The following is a 14,682-nucleotide window of genomic DNA, read 5'->3' as shown; positions in this document are numbered from 1 at the left end:
TGGGGGCCATGCGAGCGACCAGTCTCGCAGCAAGCATATCGTGCATTTGATATGTCTCAAGACCCCATATTCCGACCGATTTCTCTGACTAGGACGCGTCGATGCGTGATCATGGGGGCTGTTGGGCGCGAAACATCAGGTCTAGAGCACCTTATCGTAGTCCAGCCACTCCGCTCCATAGATACCCCCATTATCTAGTGGAGGAAGGTTAAGGCCATCGCCAAGCATGAACTCAAAATCCTGGCACATTTCAAGTGGATCGGATACCGAACGCTGGCCTAGTGTCCCTGTATTGGATCCCAGATGCTGCTGCAAAACTTGAACCAGGTGCGGCGGTGTCTCGGGAGGCCCAACCCTTGACGCTACGAGTTCGCACCGTGCACTCCAGGCATCAAGTACAGCGTCTCTAAAAGCAGCATGGATCGGATTTTGGACATGACGAATGAATTGTCGAAGCTGGTAGTTGTCGCAGATCGCCTTCCAGGCTCGGTCATCATCATTAAACACGCCGTGTCGCAGTTTTCTCAGCAAGATCATATACCCTTCCATCGGGACATGCAAAGCCGTGTACCAGTGAAAGCCTCGCATACTTTCATAAGAGTGAATTTCAGTGTCGTATTCGAGCATTCTTCTAGCACATATAAACAGCTTGACATGGTCTGCTTCTCTCATGGAGGTAGGGTGTTGGCCGGCATGCAGCCCTCTAATTAACTGGAGTTTACAGAGAGCGATACGGGTCATCGCCAAGGCCAAGTGATGGAAAGGAATTTTGCCGTTGCAGTGTTTGAGGTAGGTAGACTCCACGTAATCTTCGAAGCTGCTCATATCCTGGAATAACGGATGCCTTAAGGAGAATGCACCGGCGTTGCTCTGCTCGGACGGAACATTGCAGGAATCACGGGTTTGACCAGGCTGAGGGTCAATCTTGGTATGGGTAGAGGCAGAAGCTATCATGACCTGCATGCGACTCAAATAGAAGAGCATCTCGGTCGCTCCCGTATGAGGGACGGGAGTTTCTTTAGCGTCTGGATGCAAGTCCGCGTCGTTCACGTTGGAGGGCAGTGGACAGTCCGCACCCGAGGAAGATAGAATGGTAACGGTCGAGCCGGTGATCTCCGCAATCCTTTCGTCTAAAGCGACCAGCTGCCACCAGAGTCGCCGCCGTTGCTCGGTTTCGAATGGCGACAGACCTAGCCGGTAACCATCCCGATGGAGACCGAGATGAGTCGCCATGCGCACAGCGATACCCATCCAGCAGGACAGGGTTCGTGCATCTACATCGCGGCCCATACTGAGCTATAGTAACGGTGAGCTAACGAGGAACTTGACGACACGCAAAAGAGAAGCGCATGGAATTCAAGGTTTGTCCTTACCAAGTAAAGCACGAAAGCCTGCAGCACAACGAGATCATTTGACTTCATCAATCCAGCATTTGACAGAGCATGCTGGCAGGCCTCGTTGAAGCGAGTCACCAAGACTGCCTTGGGTTGTCCCAGGGTGGTCGTGACCTGTTCATCTGTCATGGACTTGACGGTTATCAGGTAGATGCTGAACATGAGAGCCTCCAGCGGCCTTGGGATGTGTCCTGTGTTAACACCGGCACTGACAATTTTCGATTGCAGAGTCGGGATATGGGTGAGCTTCAAGAGGGAATTGACGTTATTGATATAGACCTGCCAAAGCTGGAAGATCTGGATTCCCGGCGGATGCAAATGAGTGATGGTGAATGCCGCGGGGCCAACCATGAATGGAAAGCCTGCAGTCTCGTTGAAAATCATATTTAGGATGGGGCGACTGTTCTTGTCGCGCTTCTGGCAGACACACTTGCGTATTTCCTCTCCCTCGGAAGCTGTTAAGCCGCCAAGGTCGGGCTCTGTTTCGGAGACATGCTCATCCGCGTTGTCCTGTATGGAGTCAAATTGAATTCCATTATCGCGTAGAAGAGCCTCGTATCTTTGAACTCGATCGACTAGGTCTCGTTTTCGCAACTTCTTCTTTCTCCTTGTGACCGGCTTTGGAGGGACGACCTTGCACTCGGCCTGGGCGCGAACACAATTCGAGCACGGCTTTTGCTGATCGCAGCGAACCTTTCGCTGTTGGCATAGAACACAGGAGTGTCCGCGTGTCAGAGTCATGGCCGTGCGATGTTCCTTGATTCAGGGGGCAAGCACGAAGCGAATCCAAGACGCGTCGGCGACAGCGAGAAAAAGAAGTCGGTCGGTCCCGAAGCGATCGTTTTGGCTCCCGAGCCCTAAACCCAATGGGGCAGGCGTCGCAAAGGCATCCCGATTGCCAGGATGTATAAATCATGGGATGTTCTCCATGACCAACGACCCTTGCGAGAGGCATTCAACAGAATATGAGGATTCAAAATAACTTAGATGGCGTCAATGCCAAAGGGCAGAGTGACCAAGCAGGACGAATCAGCCCCAGTGCACTCGATGTCGAAAAAGAAATCGCTTCGTTACCGTCGACAGGTCAACCGGAGCCAGCCAGCGCTGCGACGGACAACCAATACCAGCCTGGGACACTTGAGTTCTGGCTGATCATGTTCTGCAATTTTCTCTCTCTCTTTCTGGTTGCACTCGATCGAACCATTGTCGCCACCGCCATCCCTCGCATCACCGACGAATTCAACAGTCTGGGCGACATAGGCTGGTACGGATCGGCTTACATGTTGACCGGCGCGGCATCCCAGTCTCTATTCGGTCGGATCTACAAGATATACCACACGAAATGGGTTTTCTTGACCAGCGTCGTGGTCTTTGAGGTCGGATCGGCGATCTGTGGTGCTGCCCCCAGCTCCAACGCCCTGATTGCCGGACGTGCCATTGCGGGATTTGCCTCGGCCGCCATATTCTCCGGATGCATGCTGGTTGTCATTGGCATGGTGCCGCTCCATAAGCGTCCCATGTTCCAGGGCATGTTCGCAGCGGTGTTTGGCATTGCTTCCGTGATGGGGCCCTTGATCGGCGGGGGCTTTACCGGTGGCGTAACTTGGAGGTTGGTCCCCTGGGTGCATCGATATGTGTTAGGCAATACTGATTATATCCAATCTCAGATGGTGCTTCTATCTGAATCTCCCTATCGGAGCTGTCAGTCTGGTTCTCATGGCTCTGGTCTGGCATCCCTCCACGCCAAAACACGAGCCTGCTCCCATCCTAAGGCACGCCCAGCGCCTGGATCCTTTCGGCACACTCTTCTTTCTACCTTGTATCACCTGTCTTCTCCTCGCTCTCCAGTGGGGAGGGTCGACATACGCTTGGAATGATGGTCGAATCATAGGGCTTGTAGTGGTTTTCGGGGTTCTCGCCGTGGGATTCGCCGTAATTCAGGTGCTGATGCCCGAGACAGCCACCATCCCCGTTCGAGTCATCAAACGCATCAGCGTGTTCTGTGCGGCTCTTTTCACCTTCTTTGCCTCGAGTGCCATGACGATGATCCTCTACTATCTTCCAATTTGGTGTAAGCCTGCCACTCAATCGGATCTGTTAAAATAACGACTAAATATTGTTAGTTCAAACCGTTAAACAGGCCAGCCCGGTGAAGTCGGGTGTTTACACGCTGCCGCTGGTGCTGAGCCTGGTGATCGCCAGTTTTCTATCTGGCTTCGTCACTCAGAAAACCGGATATTATGTCCCCGTCATGTACATCTGCCCTTGCCTTCTATCGATCGGACTAGGTTTGATGTCCACCCTCGACGTTGACACTGGCTCCTCGCACTGGATCGGATATCAATTCCTCTGCGGCTTTGGATTAGGACTGGGGATGCAGAGCTCCGGTCTTGCCGTGCAAACGATCCTTCCGTCGTCAGATATTTCCATCGGGATAGCCTTCATATTTCTCTGCCAGCAGCTCGGTGGCTGCATATTCGCCACGGTCGGTCAGAATATTCTCAGCAATCATCTGGTGTCCAAGCTAAGCGGCATCCCGGGAGTAGATCCTAACCAGATCGTTCACGAAGGCGCGACGAACCTCGCGTCGGTGGTCTCGTCGGACCATATGTTCGTCGTCAAGCAAGCTCTTAATTCGGCTGCCACCAGGATCTTTCTGGCTGCCTTGGGTCTGGCTCTAGCGGCATTGCTCAGCTCGTTGGGTATGGAGTGGAAGAGCATCAAGGAGAGCGGTGCTCAGGATGAAGCTGTCCCGACCGGCGCAACAAATAGTCAGGTACCCCAAACGCAAACGGGCAAAAGCCCAGGATAGATGTGGAGTTCAGGGAAATTGCAAGAAGAGTTCTGGTGGTAAAACAATCCTCGGGCAGGCCAGGCATAGAGTTGCTATTGTTATTGGCCCGAGCTGTTAGTATACTCTCTCTTTATTTTAGTTTCGTTATTTTCTTTTTTGGATGAGAAAGAATGAGAAAAAGCCGAAATTTGAAGCATAAAAAAAGAATAAAGGAACCAAAGAATAGACAAAAGAGTAGGAATGCAAATGCTGACATCAGCAATCACGTGCCGACGGCCCACCGAAGAATCGAGTTTGGCTTCAATTCGTCTCGATGCAGTCAACATCCACGTCAACATCGATCCCTTCACTCCACACGCCATCTTCCGCGGTCGCGACAAGACCGGGAGGCAAGGGCATGGGCACCGTCGGTCGATCCCATTTTCAAGAACTGCCCATTAACCCGCGGGGCATTTTCTGGGAAGATGACTTCATCTCGCCGGAGCACGAGCGGCGTCTCATCTCCGTCTTCCGCCACGAGCTGGAATGGGCCGACCGTCCGGGCCGTCTCTCACTGCACTATGGCTACTCCTTCGACTACAAAACGTTCGGAGTCGATCCCGACATCCCCTACAAGGAGTTTCCCGACTGGCTGAAGCCGCTCATCCCCACGACGGAGTCACGACCGCCCGACCAGGTGTGTCTGCAGTATTATCCCCCCGGAGCCGGCATTCCGCCGCACGTAGACGCGCACGGCGCCTGGGACCAGCTGTATGCGCTGTCGATGGGCGCCCCGGCCATCATGCAGTTCCGCAAAGGCGAGGAGCGCGTGGACGTCGATCTGACGCCGCGGAGTATGATGAAGATGGCCCGCGACGCCAGACTCCATTGGACTCACGGCATCAAGAAACGCAAGACAGACGCGTTGCCAGATGGGACGGTGCGCGCGCGTGCGGATCGCTGGAGTATCACGTATCGATGGGTCCGGGAAGGGGAGTGCGACTGTGACAACTTGGAGCTTTGCGACGTGGCGCAGCGACGGAATGGCACGGAGAAGGAAAAAAGGTCTCTAAAGGAGTTGGAAGCGAAGACCGTTGTGGAGGAACCAGCAGCAGAGAAGTATGACTTGTCGACTGCTGTCTGACGAATGATGAATGTCCCTGTCTCTCATGTATGTATATAGCCCAGTACCCCCCGCTCAGCTTCGGGGATTCTCAAAGTTTTAGCAGCTCAAAGCCAGGTTGACTCGTACTGTTGTGACCATAATCACCAGCAGAAACACAATAGACATCCCGCATCTAAAACTGATGTCTCCGGACTGCGTAGCGGAGTAAGCCGGGTGCTTGTTGGCGAGGCTGAATCCTCCGCCTCAAGCGGATGTTATCTGCATTTCCAGTCTTCTACAAAGGATCTCTGGGTGTTTCTGAAATTGCAAATCGTTCACAATGACTGGGCGGAACTGTTCGTCCTCATTCCATGTGGGTCTCGGGGTTCCCGGTTCTTTCCTCGAACAACAAAGAAATCGGCCAAGCGCGATGCCTACAAGGAAGGGCCCGGAGTATATAACAGGTGTCGAATGCCTGCTAATCAATATGATCAACACTGCTGCGCCGCACGCTCGAATCAGAAACCACCACTCCCGGAGCTTTATCAGACCGCCAGGTAGGCCCCGGCCGCATACCTAAAACCTCACCCCTTTTCTCAAGTAGCCCCTTGGACATATCAAGAAATGGAGGACCCTTGCCGCTGGAGGAATGAGGGGTTTGAGGTGCCTGTGGTAGATCAGGAACATGTCTGGAAAGTGGAAGCGGACACTGTTTGGGCCTGCTATGTGCCACCCGTCTTTGAAAATGCAGAGTCGCCCAGTACATTTTGCTGCTACATCTGGACACCTCTGCAAGGGACGTATCTGAGTCGTGCCGCCCTGTTTGAAGCTGCGCTCGACACCTTCCAGGACGGACGTGCCGTGGTAGCTCGTCGGCTGTGCCATTTCGTTGGTGGCATCTGGTGGAGGTTCACAATCCCAGACCAGCAGGATATCTTTCTCAGTGACGAGCAACTGCGTAGAATGGGCGCGGCAGACCTGAATCGGTTCTATCGGAGGGAGCTTCAGGCAAGGCTGGGGCTTCCTAAGTGTTTTCCCGCCCTCGAATTTCGCTAATGCATGGCAGATTGGTATCAGCATCTGTTGGCTCTCCGCATTTGATCTGAAAATACAAACGGAACGGCCCCATGGTCGGAATAGAACAAATTCCATCAATACCTTCATATTATAGAATGCACATCTGTAGAAAACACACCAGTAGTTAACCATACCCCAGCCGCCGGTTTGGATAGACACATTTTCCGTTTCACTGTGAATGTATCATGTTCCGACCTTGATGGTGTCTAGATAAATGGCTTCCATTGCTCCTCGCACCAATCCCATAACTTCGAGGCATAACCCAATCCTCCATCTTCGACGGGCATCATCGCCTTGATTATATCCGTTCGAGGGCAGTCCTTGTCCGGCCGTATTCTTCCCCAGGGAATGACATAGGCACCGCTCGTTTCCGCCGTGATGTCGGGGCTGAGGCCGCAGTAGAGTTCCGTATAGGCCCCAAACCGGGTCTCGTGCAACAGAGGCCGCACGAAGCACATCGTCAAGGCCGGTGTGCCCTCGTATGAGCCTGCCTTCAGGTTGCCGGGATTCTGCACCACGCTGACGATGCCGTCCGCCGCATACCGGCGCGCCATTTCGCGACCCAGCATCCAGGTGCCGGCCTTGGACACGGCGTAATTGACCACGCGGTCTTGGCTGCCTTTACCGAGTGTAGCAAAGTCGATGCCGTTCGTCGGCGATCCGCCCTCGGCCAGATAGCTCGACGTCCAGACGACGCGTACGGCGCCGGTCGGCTGAGATGCCGCGGCGCTGCGCAGCTGCGGACGCAGCAGATCGGTGAAAAGCAGCGTGGCGATACAGTGCATCCCGACCATAGCTTCGAAGCCTTGTGCAGTTTGCGTACCGGGGGCGACGCGGTTGGCACCCATGCCGGCGTTGTTCCACAGAATATCGAGCTTCGTCTCCTGAGTTGCAAAATGGGCAGCGGCCGCTTTGACGGACTCAAGGTCGTTCAGGTCCAGTTGTAGAAACAGAAGGCGACCCGGATTTGCAGGAGTCGGCGACGAACTGGCGATCGACCGGATCGCTTCTTCAGCGCGTTCCTAGACCAATTCCGTCAATTGCTGACACCGGATGCATGAGATCAAGATACCTTTGACCTGGATGCCATGTAGATCGTAGCACCGGTGCCATACAAGATGCGACACAGCGCGAGACCGACGCCGCCATTTCCTCCGGTCACGATGAACACTCGACCGGCCTGCGAGGGAACATTCTGCTCTGTCAAGACAGGACTCGGCGGAAATATCTGCGTGTACGCATTGCACAAAGTTGCAAAGACCATGGTCGGACGATAACGGGCAAGAAGCTCACCTGCGAATGCCAGCCATCTCATGTCCGGCGCATCGAGGCTCGAATTTATATCGGTCGCGATACACTGCACTAGGAGGACAAGGATGCGGCATCGTCTTCCATCTGGAGGACTCGTCGCCAATCATTTGGCGGTATTCAGCGTTAGTGACAGGACCTGTTAGTGACCAATTTAGCGTCCAGCGCCAAAGTCCTATCGCCGAACAAGATCCTTGGTGATCTATAAGCACAGCAGCTCGATTAGTAATTCCAATAGCAATCATTTGTCATCAGAAATGCGTATTTGCGTATCCATGTTGTTGACTAGCGCTTGATGCCAACCTGGAAGGGTCTTCCAACCAGGACCCGATCTACGTCAACGCGATGGCTTTCAGTCCAAGTTAGCAATGTCTATGCACCGTAACACTGTCGCTCGACCCTTCGGCCTTTCCCGATACTCAAGAACGCTGTGAGTTTCAATGCCTTCCAGTTCGTTCTATGTGCTGACGACCAGATACAGAAGGAGTCAATATTTGGGCGCACAACAGACATGACCCTAGATCGCTGGCGAGGATGAGAGAATATATCACCTACGGAGTATATGTACCATTGTTCGTCTATTGTCAGCCACCGGTGGAAGATTGATAGCCAGGGTAGCCACACTCCACCGGCCCCCAACAACCGGTTCGTACCGCGGGCTCCACCGTCCTTGGGTCATCACGGTCCATGATCGATGCTAGAATATCCTTGGCAAGAAGGCTATTTGCAACCTCAATCTTGCTATGGAAACCAGAATCCAGTATTGGGGGTGGTTGGGTGAAAGTCATGGTGCTGGGAAGAATGGCGACGGGCAAGACAAACGAGTCCTGAGCGAACGGCGAAACTTCGAGGCAGGCTGCTACGAAGTACTCCGTCGATGGTAGCTCATTCGACTTCATCAACAGGAGACGGAAGAAAGATTATTGCCGATCTGTTAAAGTGCCAGTGGATGGCCAAATCGCCGTTGCCAGTTGGGCCACGGGATGATCGATCAAGTCGAGACCACCGCGGTCTATCTATCCGAGAACTCGGCCGCGCTGAGCTTGGGAAAAGATCTGCACAATTTGCGTAGGGAGCACGGCATATCTCAGGGCTCGATCGCGGTGCCAAAGATAGATTGCAGGGTGGACTGCACAGCCCGTGTCCATAAACAACAAACTTCGTCGAGGATGGACCGACAACCAGACCTTCTCAAACGAGCAATCCGGCCGATGCGACGGAGTGTCCTCCGTCCGACGGTGATTCTTGTCTCCGATTGATTGCGCGAATACGTCGTCCGAGCGTCATGCAAGGCAACCCTGATTGCTGAAAGCCCGTCGGCGATCGGCCAGCAAATGGATTCACCGAGACGACCCCGGAGAATGGACCCTGGACGTGTCATCGGTGGCTCAGCCCTGAACCAGACTTGGAGCAGCGAGGACAACCCTGAAACCCTGGGCAGTGCGGTGGCGGACCAGCCCAAGAGTCGCCAGCCCGTCACATCGTGGACTGGTCAGTCCGCGGGCAAGGATCGACAGGCTGCAGGAACAAGTGTAGCCACCCCGTTGAGCCCGGTCGCGCTAAGAATAGAACGGCCGCGACGTTTCCCCACGATGCGAGCCACTCTGATGTCATGTTGGCCACTCAGGGCTCTGCGTTGGCCTGCTGCGGCCGGCGCGTTCCACGGATTGAAGCTGCCTGGGATGACGGTTCGACCCGATCGAATGGCGAGGACCCTGAGCGAAGGCGAGAGAGAAAGCGACCGAAAAAGAAAAGCGAACAAGCACTGCGGGGCCAGGATGAAAGACGGCAAGAGTAAGACATGTCTCATTTCCCGACGATGATCGACACGGCAGAGATCCACGTCTTTCCCGTGCACCGCGAAGCCCTATAAAACCCTTCAGGGTCTCGCGCTTCTTCTGCTCCCCATCTCCAGCACTCTCGCTCTTGTGCCTCCTACGCCTGTCTTTACTCTAATTCTAATACTTCCACCTCCAATCTTTCACCATGAAGTTCTCTCTCGCTGCCATGACCGGCCTGGTTGGTGCCATCAGCGCCTCGCCCTACGCCACTCCCACTCCTTCGTCCTCGGCCATCCCCTCCGGCACTCCCACTCCTGGAGCTGTTCTCCCCGAGGCTTTCACTCTCGTTGCTGAGGGCGGCCAAACCCTCCTGACCGATGGCCGTAAGTGTTGCCTCCGCTGAGACTGAGAAGAGACCCAGTACTGACCCTCGATGACAGAGTACGCCTACTTCGGCGGTAACACCACCGACAAGGAGATCCTCATCCGTATGTTTCCCCAGCATTCAGGGCTCTCTATGCCATGATAAGCTAACATTCGCTCAGTCCACTCCGCCCCCAACGGTGCCGTCTCCTTCACCTCCAAGGACGGCGTCCCCACCGCGTTCCAGAGCCTCTACGTCATCGGCAACGACACCGCTCCTCTGGGCATGACCATCCCTCACTCCGGTGCCGTGCCCAACGGCGCCAGCACCCTGGACTTTGGCGTCAACGAGCAGGGCTACTTCACCCACGAGGGCAAGCCCTGGTTCGCCGTCGAGGGCTACGGCTCCAACCCCGAGAAGACCGTCTACTGGTACGGTCGTCACAGCTCCACCTACCGCGCCGCCAACCTGTGGGTGAAGGAGTGCAAGGGCTGCTAAATCAGTCCTCCCCGCGGCTGAGCCCCTTGTACATACCTGAAATCCGGAGTACATAACCTTCTTTTGAATTCTCGATACCGACGACCTGCATGATGCAACTGGTTGGGTTAGGTCGCCGGTCGCATCTGGCCTAGACGTTGAATGAAGTATCGGATTGTCCGTGTTTTGATATCCCGAGCTGTATATTAAGCATTTATCCATAGAAATCTCGTGGCGATAAGCCATCACACCCTGAGATCCAGAGCTCCGTAAGAACTCTAGGCGACTGGGAACAAATCTCCTTAAGCTTAATTAAGTGGCCGTGCAGCTGAAACATGGCATGTGTCAGATACTGCTATCCACTTCACCCTGGAAATGTCTTTCGCGGGTGACCCTGTCTAGACCTTGACCATCTTAGCCATCATCAGGAACATTTTTCCTCTCCCAGCCAATGGCCTCGTTTCTAGTCGTAATACTGCACACTGACCCCCTTGACAATCTCCACTTGATTCACCTCGTTATCCCCGTCGTCTGGAGTGGTGGTGCTCAGGTTCTTAATCACTCGCTGCTTCACCCACTCCCCGGCTTTGATGGGATTGCCATCGCCGCCAACCACCCCGTCACCAAGCAGTCCGTGATCGCGCAGAACTGGTGATTCTTTGATCGGCACCAGGTCCGAGTCGTCCTCGATGCGCACCATATACAGGACGCCCAGCCGGTCAATATGCGCTTGGTCCTTGGGAGGCGCAACGACGCGATGGATACTGGATTTCAGGTATCCGCCTGATATGGCTCATTAGCTCACTTATCTCCCGGCCAGGAAGACTCAAACTCGTGGACTCACCAGTTAGGAAGTGAAGGGCATCCGCGATATTCACCGTCAGGGCGTCCATTTGCGGTCGAACGTATTTCCACGTTCCGTCTTTGCTGAGCACTTGCAAAGCAGCCACGGGCTGGCGGAAAAGAAGCGTCAAGCTGCCCATGTCCGAATGTCTGGGTATGGTATAGAAATTAGTGAATTCAGGTGCCGATGGGAGGCATAGCAGGAATTCTTACCCTTTCAGCCAAACACCCCCCAGTTTCTGGTTCTCTTCCTCGCTGCGCGCATAATATTTCATGTAGCGGAGATGATCGCCGCTGGTCTTCTCGTACCGGTGCTTCTTGACGAACCACTCTTCATCCTCGAGACCCAGGGCAATAGCGAAAACCACCAGCAGCTTGGTCACAATCTGGTCGTGAATGTGCTTGGAAAACGTCTCGATCGTGGGCAAATGCTTCTGGACCACGTCCGGGTGCGTCCGATCGGCATGCTCGGGGATGAACTTGGGGATATTATAGATCTCGAAATTGTCCTTCACGCCAGGAATCAGATTCCGCGTGCCCGCCGGCTTCCAGCCGTTGTAGTCGCCTTGCTCGAGAGCTGCTCTGTATCTGGACTTCTCTTCGCTGGGCAGGGCGAGTGTGGCATTTGCAATCGCGAATTGGTGGTCAATGTCTTCTCGGCTCAACCCGTGGTTCTTGACGTAGAAGAATCCTGGCTCGCGAATGAGATGCCACCCACGTCAACGGATGTTGGAACATACCGACGTCTTCGATGGCCTTGATGAACTCGGCGGCGAGCTCGTGTTTCCCTCCAGGCTGATCGAATTTTGACAGGTCAAGCGTTATCAGGTCGGCCCAATCCAGAGACTGCGAAGTCTCGGGCACCTGGACATATGAAAGCGTCGGGGCTTCAACGGTGGTGGTCATCGTGAATTGGGATCGGATCCGGTCGCAACTACGCCCAGGGCTTCTATACCAGCAGGCAACCAGCGATACTTGTATGCAGTCGCATCATGCTGTCATACGCCGTGGATTCGGTCCCGATGCACGTCATTCTAGCCGCCATCACATCATGCCCGGCTAATTGCATGCCCGAATCTCACAGCGAAGTCGGCGTAGGGCTTCGGTGATGCAGCCGGCTCGAAGTCGCCAATGGGCTAGCTAGCATGGCGACTGTTATCTCCGTACCAGGGCCGTCTGATCGGGTTCGAGTGTTCCATGACTCAGGGCAACTCCACCCGAGTGGAGGCCAAGAAACGCCTGCGCTGGTGCCATTTGTAGGGCTGGTGATACCATCCACCTTGCCGGATGGGGAAAGCAGCTCGGGGTCTGAATCCTGCGCAGAATCCCGGTTGATTCATTCCTTCTCTATCCTTCTGGAACCGATTATCTTCAATTATCGTCGACTGCAAGAATCTCAACAGCTTATTGAGAGCAATTGAGAATCATCATGACCACCCGGTTGGATTACATCGAAACAATCGCCGGCCGCCAAGATGCAGAGAAAACGACCAGCGTCGACATCATGGGCGAGGAGGCCATGGAAATTGATCCCCAGGTTGCACGGCGTGTCTTGAGAAAGATCGACCTCTTTTTGATGCCTGCCATGGTCATTGGTAAGTCCCGTGTCATTCCTTTTGCGTTCAGGCTGATGTATTGTGCAATAGGATACGGCTTGGTTTACTACGACAAGGTAGGTACCTAAAACTCTAGGATGGGCGAGCGTGTCATTAATTCAACGTGATGCCATAGGCAATACTAGGGAATGCAGCGCTGTTCGGCATGACCGAGGATTTGCAGTTGAAGGTCGTCGACTCGTCGGTGAATCCTCCTCAGATCGACACATCCAGGCTCAGTTGGGCAACGTCCATCTTCTACTTTGGCCAGCTGGCGGGCTCCTATCCGATGACATACGCCGTGCAGTACTTTAACACGCGCTACGTTCTGGGTCCCGTCGTGATGGTCTGGGCCGTTATTTGCGCTTCCACAGCAGGTGTCACAACGTGGCAGGGCCTGTTAGTGCAACGGTTCTTTCTGGGTATGTCCTACTCCAGCTACTGAGAGCATATCAGTCAGTTCATGCCGCGGCTGATCCCGAGATACAGGCTTCACCGAGGCGGTTATCCCCACGGGCTTCATGATCACCGTCAGTGGATTCTACACGCAGTCGGAACAGGCACTCCGGCAGAGCTGGTGGTTCTCGGGAACCGGATGGTTCACCATCATTGGCGGGGCACTGAACTATGGCTTCGCGCAGATTGACAGCGGGTCTTTGAAGGCATGGCAGTATATTTACGTTCTTGCTGGGGGACTGACGTTCTTGTTTGGACTCTGGTGCTTCTTCATCCCCAACTCGCCTTTGAATGCGTGGTTTCTGAGTCCCGAGGAGCGAATCGTGGCGGTGGAGCGATTGCGCGCTGGACAGACCGGGGTGAAGAATCACAAGTTGAAGGTCTCACAAATCAAGGAGGCCGTTATTGACATCAAGGTCTGGCTAGTCGCAATCACAATGGCTGCTGCGTATGTGCTATTACCTTCCGCGCCACTGGCGAGCATGTATGTACTAACCTCGAGCCAGATATACCGTCAACGGGGCTGTCTCGGGATTTGGCCCTTTGATTGTCTCGACATTTGGTTACTCCTCGCTGGAGAGCATTCTTTTCCAGTTCCCTCTTGGAGGTCTGTCGGCGGTTGGAATCATCTTGACAGGCTGGCTCTGTTCACGCTTTCCAAGCACTCGGGTAATCAGCTTGCTGGTCTGCTGCCTACCCGTCATCGCAGGTTTCGCCATGATTTGGAAATCTACGTGGGGCTACCAGCCGGTAGTTCCGGTCGTTGGATACTCCCTTATTGGATTCTTCGGGCCGGTTGTCAGTTTGACCATCTCCCTTGGCGCAAGCAACATCGCAGGCGAAACCAAGAAGAGCTTCATGGCCTCGGCCGTCTTCGTAGCCTACTGCGTGGGCAATATCATCGGACCACAGTTGATCCGCAGTGAAACGATGAGCGAACATTATCCCGAGCTATGGACAGGATTGATTATTTGGTACGATCGTTTATCCACCTGCAGTCCCCGTATTGTATGCTGACGCTCACAGTTACTGCGTCACGATCCTGACAGCATCGGTGCTGTACGTACTCCTATCGCGCGAGAACAGGCGGAGGAATACACTGGGACTGGATGAGATCGAGCGAGATCGGCTTGCATTCAAGGATCTTACGGACAAGGAGAACCTACACTTTCGATACGTTTACTGAACGTTATTCAGACTGTATGGGGAAGATACAACAAGGAGAATAGTAGTATGGAGGCTCTTAAAAACCAGACTGCGCCTGCCAGTGTTACCCAAGTTTAAAATCCAATTCAATATACCTAAGAATTTCTAACTCAGTCGTTCACTGCATAAACGCTTGTCAAAGTCATCCATCTGTTTACAGCATATGTTAGGTCCAAAATTGCCCCACGCATTTTTACCTTTGCCTTACTTGCATTGATTTGAGAATCAACGCATACAGCTCATTTTCAGCTCACATTGAATCCTTCGGAATCTGACATAAATCACGCGGTGTCTGGGTAATCC

General features: G+C 54.0%; 8 protein-coding genes across 8 annotated transcripts; 5 read left to right on the top strand and 3 right to left on the bottom strand.

Moving 5' to 3' along the window:
- Positions 1 to 141: 141 nt before the first annotated feature.
- Positions 142 to 2,135, bottom strand: P170DRAFT_425648 (uncharacterized protein; the record flags this gene model as incomplete). The annotated part of the gene is made up of 2 exons (XM_024847652.1): positions 142 to 1,296; positions 1,374 to 2,135. 2 exons carry the CDS (start codon positions 2,133 to 2,135, stop codon positions 142 to 144), a joined length of 1,917 nt encoding a protein of 638 aa, XP_024703908.1.
- Positions 2,136 to 2,548: 413 nt separating this feature from the next.
- Positions 2,549 to 4,234, top strand: P170DRAFT_464315 (MDR family MFS transporter; the record flags this gene model as incomplete). Its single annotated transcript, XM_024852234.1, has 3 exons — positions 2,549 to 3,003; positions 3,062 to 3,465; positions 3,518 to 4,234. 3 exons carry the CDS (start codon positions 2,549 to 2,551, stop codon positions 4,204 to 4,206), a joined length of 1,548 nt encoding a protein of 515 aa, XP_024703907.1. The 3' UTR covers positions 4,207 to 4,234.
- A 234-nt stretch (positions 4,235 to 4,468) lies between these two features.
- P170DRAFT_165920 (uncharacterized protein) lies at positions 4,469 to 5,656 on the top strand. The gene is made up of 2 exons (XM_024842597.1): positions 4,469 to 5,338; positions 5,444 to 5,656. Exon 1 carries the CDS (start codon positions 4,502 to 4,504, stop codon positions 5,309 to 5,311), a length of 810 nt encoding a protein of 269 aa, XP_024703906.1. The 5' UTR covers positions 4,469 to 4,501; the 3' UTR covers positions 5,312 to 5,338; positions 5,444 to 5,656.
- An 899-nt stretch (positions 5,657 to 6,555) lies between these two features.
- On the bottom strand, positions 6,556 to 7,613 carry P170DRAFT_358540 (NAD(P)-binding protein; the record flags this gene model as incomplete). Its single annotated transcript, XM_024844301.1, has 2 exons — positions 6,556 to 7,371; positions 7,422 to 7,613. 2 exons carry the CDS (start codon positions 7,611 to 7,613, stop codon positions 6,556 to 6,558), a joined length of 1,008 nt encoding a protein of 335 aa, XP_024703905.1.
- Positions 7,614 to 8,774: 1,161 nt separating this feature from the next.
- On the top strand, positions 8,775 to 9,562 carry P170DRAFT_165870 (uncharacterized protein). Its single transcript, XM_024842596.1, has one exon. It carries the CDS (start codon positions 8,992 to 8,994, stop codon positions 9,478 to 9,480), a length of 489 nt encoding a protein of 162 aa, XP_024703904.1. The 5' UTR covers positions 8,775 to 8,991; the 3' UTR covers positions 9,481 to 9,562.
- Positions 9,563 to 9,643: 81 nt separating this feature from the next.
- On the top strand, positions 9,644 to 10,300 carry P170DRAFT_425643 (uncharacterized protein; the record flags this gene model as incomplete). The annotated part of the gene is made up of 3 exons (XM_024847651.1): positions 9,644 to 9,821; positions 9,879 to 9,926; positions 9,984 to 10,300. The coding sequence occupies 3 exons, from the start codon at positions 9,644 to 9,646 to the stop codon at positions 10,298 to 10,300; spliced, it is 543 nt and encodes a 180-aa protein (XP_024703903.1).
- A 442-nt stretch (positions 10,301 to 10,742) lies between these two features.
- Positions 10,743 to 12,028, bottom strand: P170DRAFT_357959 (putative 1-aminocyclopropane-1-carboxylate oxidase; the record flags this gene model as incomplete). The annotated part of the gene is made up of 4 exons (XM_024844252.1): positions 10,743 to 11,062; positions 11,124 to 11,272; positions 11,336 to 11,813; positions 11,863 to 12,028. The coding sequence occupies 4 exons, from the start codon at positions 12,026 to 12,028 to the stop codon at positions 10,743 to 10,745; spliced, it is 1,113 nt and encodes a 370-aa protein (XP_024703902.1).
- A 523-nt stretch (positions 12,029 to 12,551) lies between these two features.
- P170DRAFT_474954 (MFS general substrate transporter) lies at positions 12,552 to 14,359 on the top strand (the record flags this gene model as incomplete). The annotated part of the gene is made up of 6 exons (XM_024853204.1): positions 12,552 to 12,717; positions 12,769 to 12,794; positions 12,854 to 13,139; positions 13,207 to 13,621; positions 13,680 to 14,147; positions 14,200 to 14,359. 6 exons carry the CDS (start codon positions 12,552 to 12,554, stop codon positions 14,357 to 14,359), a joined length of 1,521 nt encoding a protein of 506 aa, XP_024703901.1.
- Positions 14,360 to 14,682: the final 323 nt, after the last annotated feature.

This window comes from Aspergillus steynii (genome assembly GCF_002849105.1).
Source record: "Aspergillus steynii IBT 23096 chromosome Unknown P170scaffold_4, whole genome shotgun sequence".
Taxonomy (NCBI): Eukaryota; Fungi; Ascomycota; class Eurotiomycetes; order Eurotiales; family Aspergillaceae; genus Aspergillus; species Aspergillus steynii.
The sequence above is the reverse complement of the archived record's forward strand: the minus strand, read 5'-3'. Positions and strand labels throughout refer to the sequence as shown.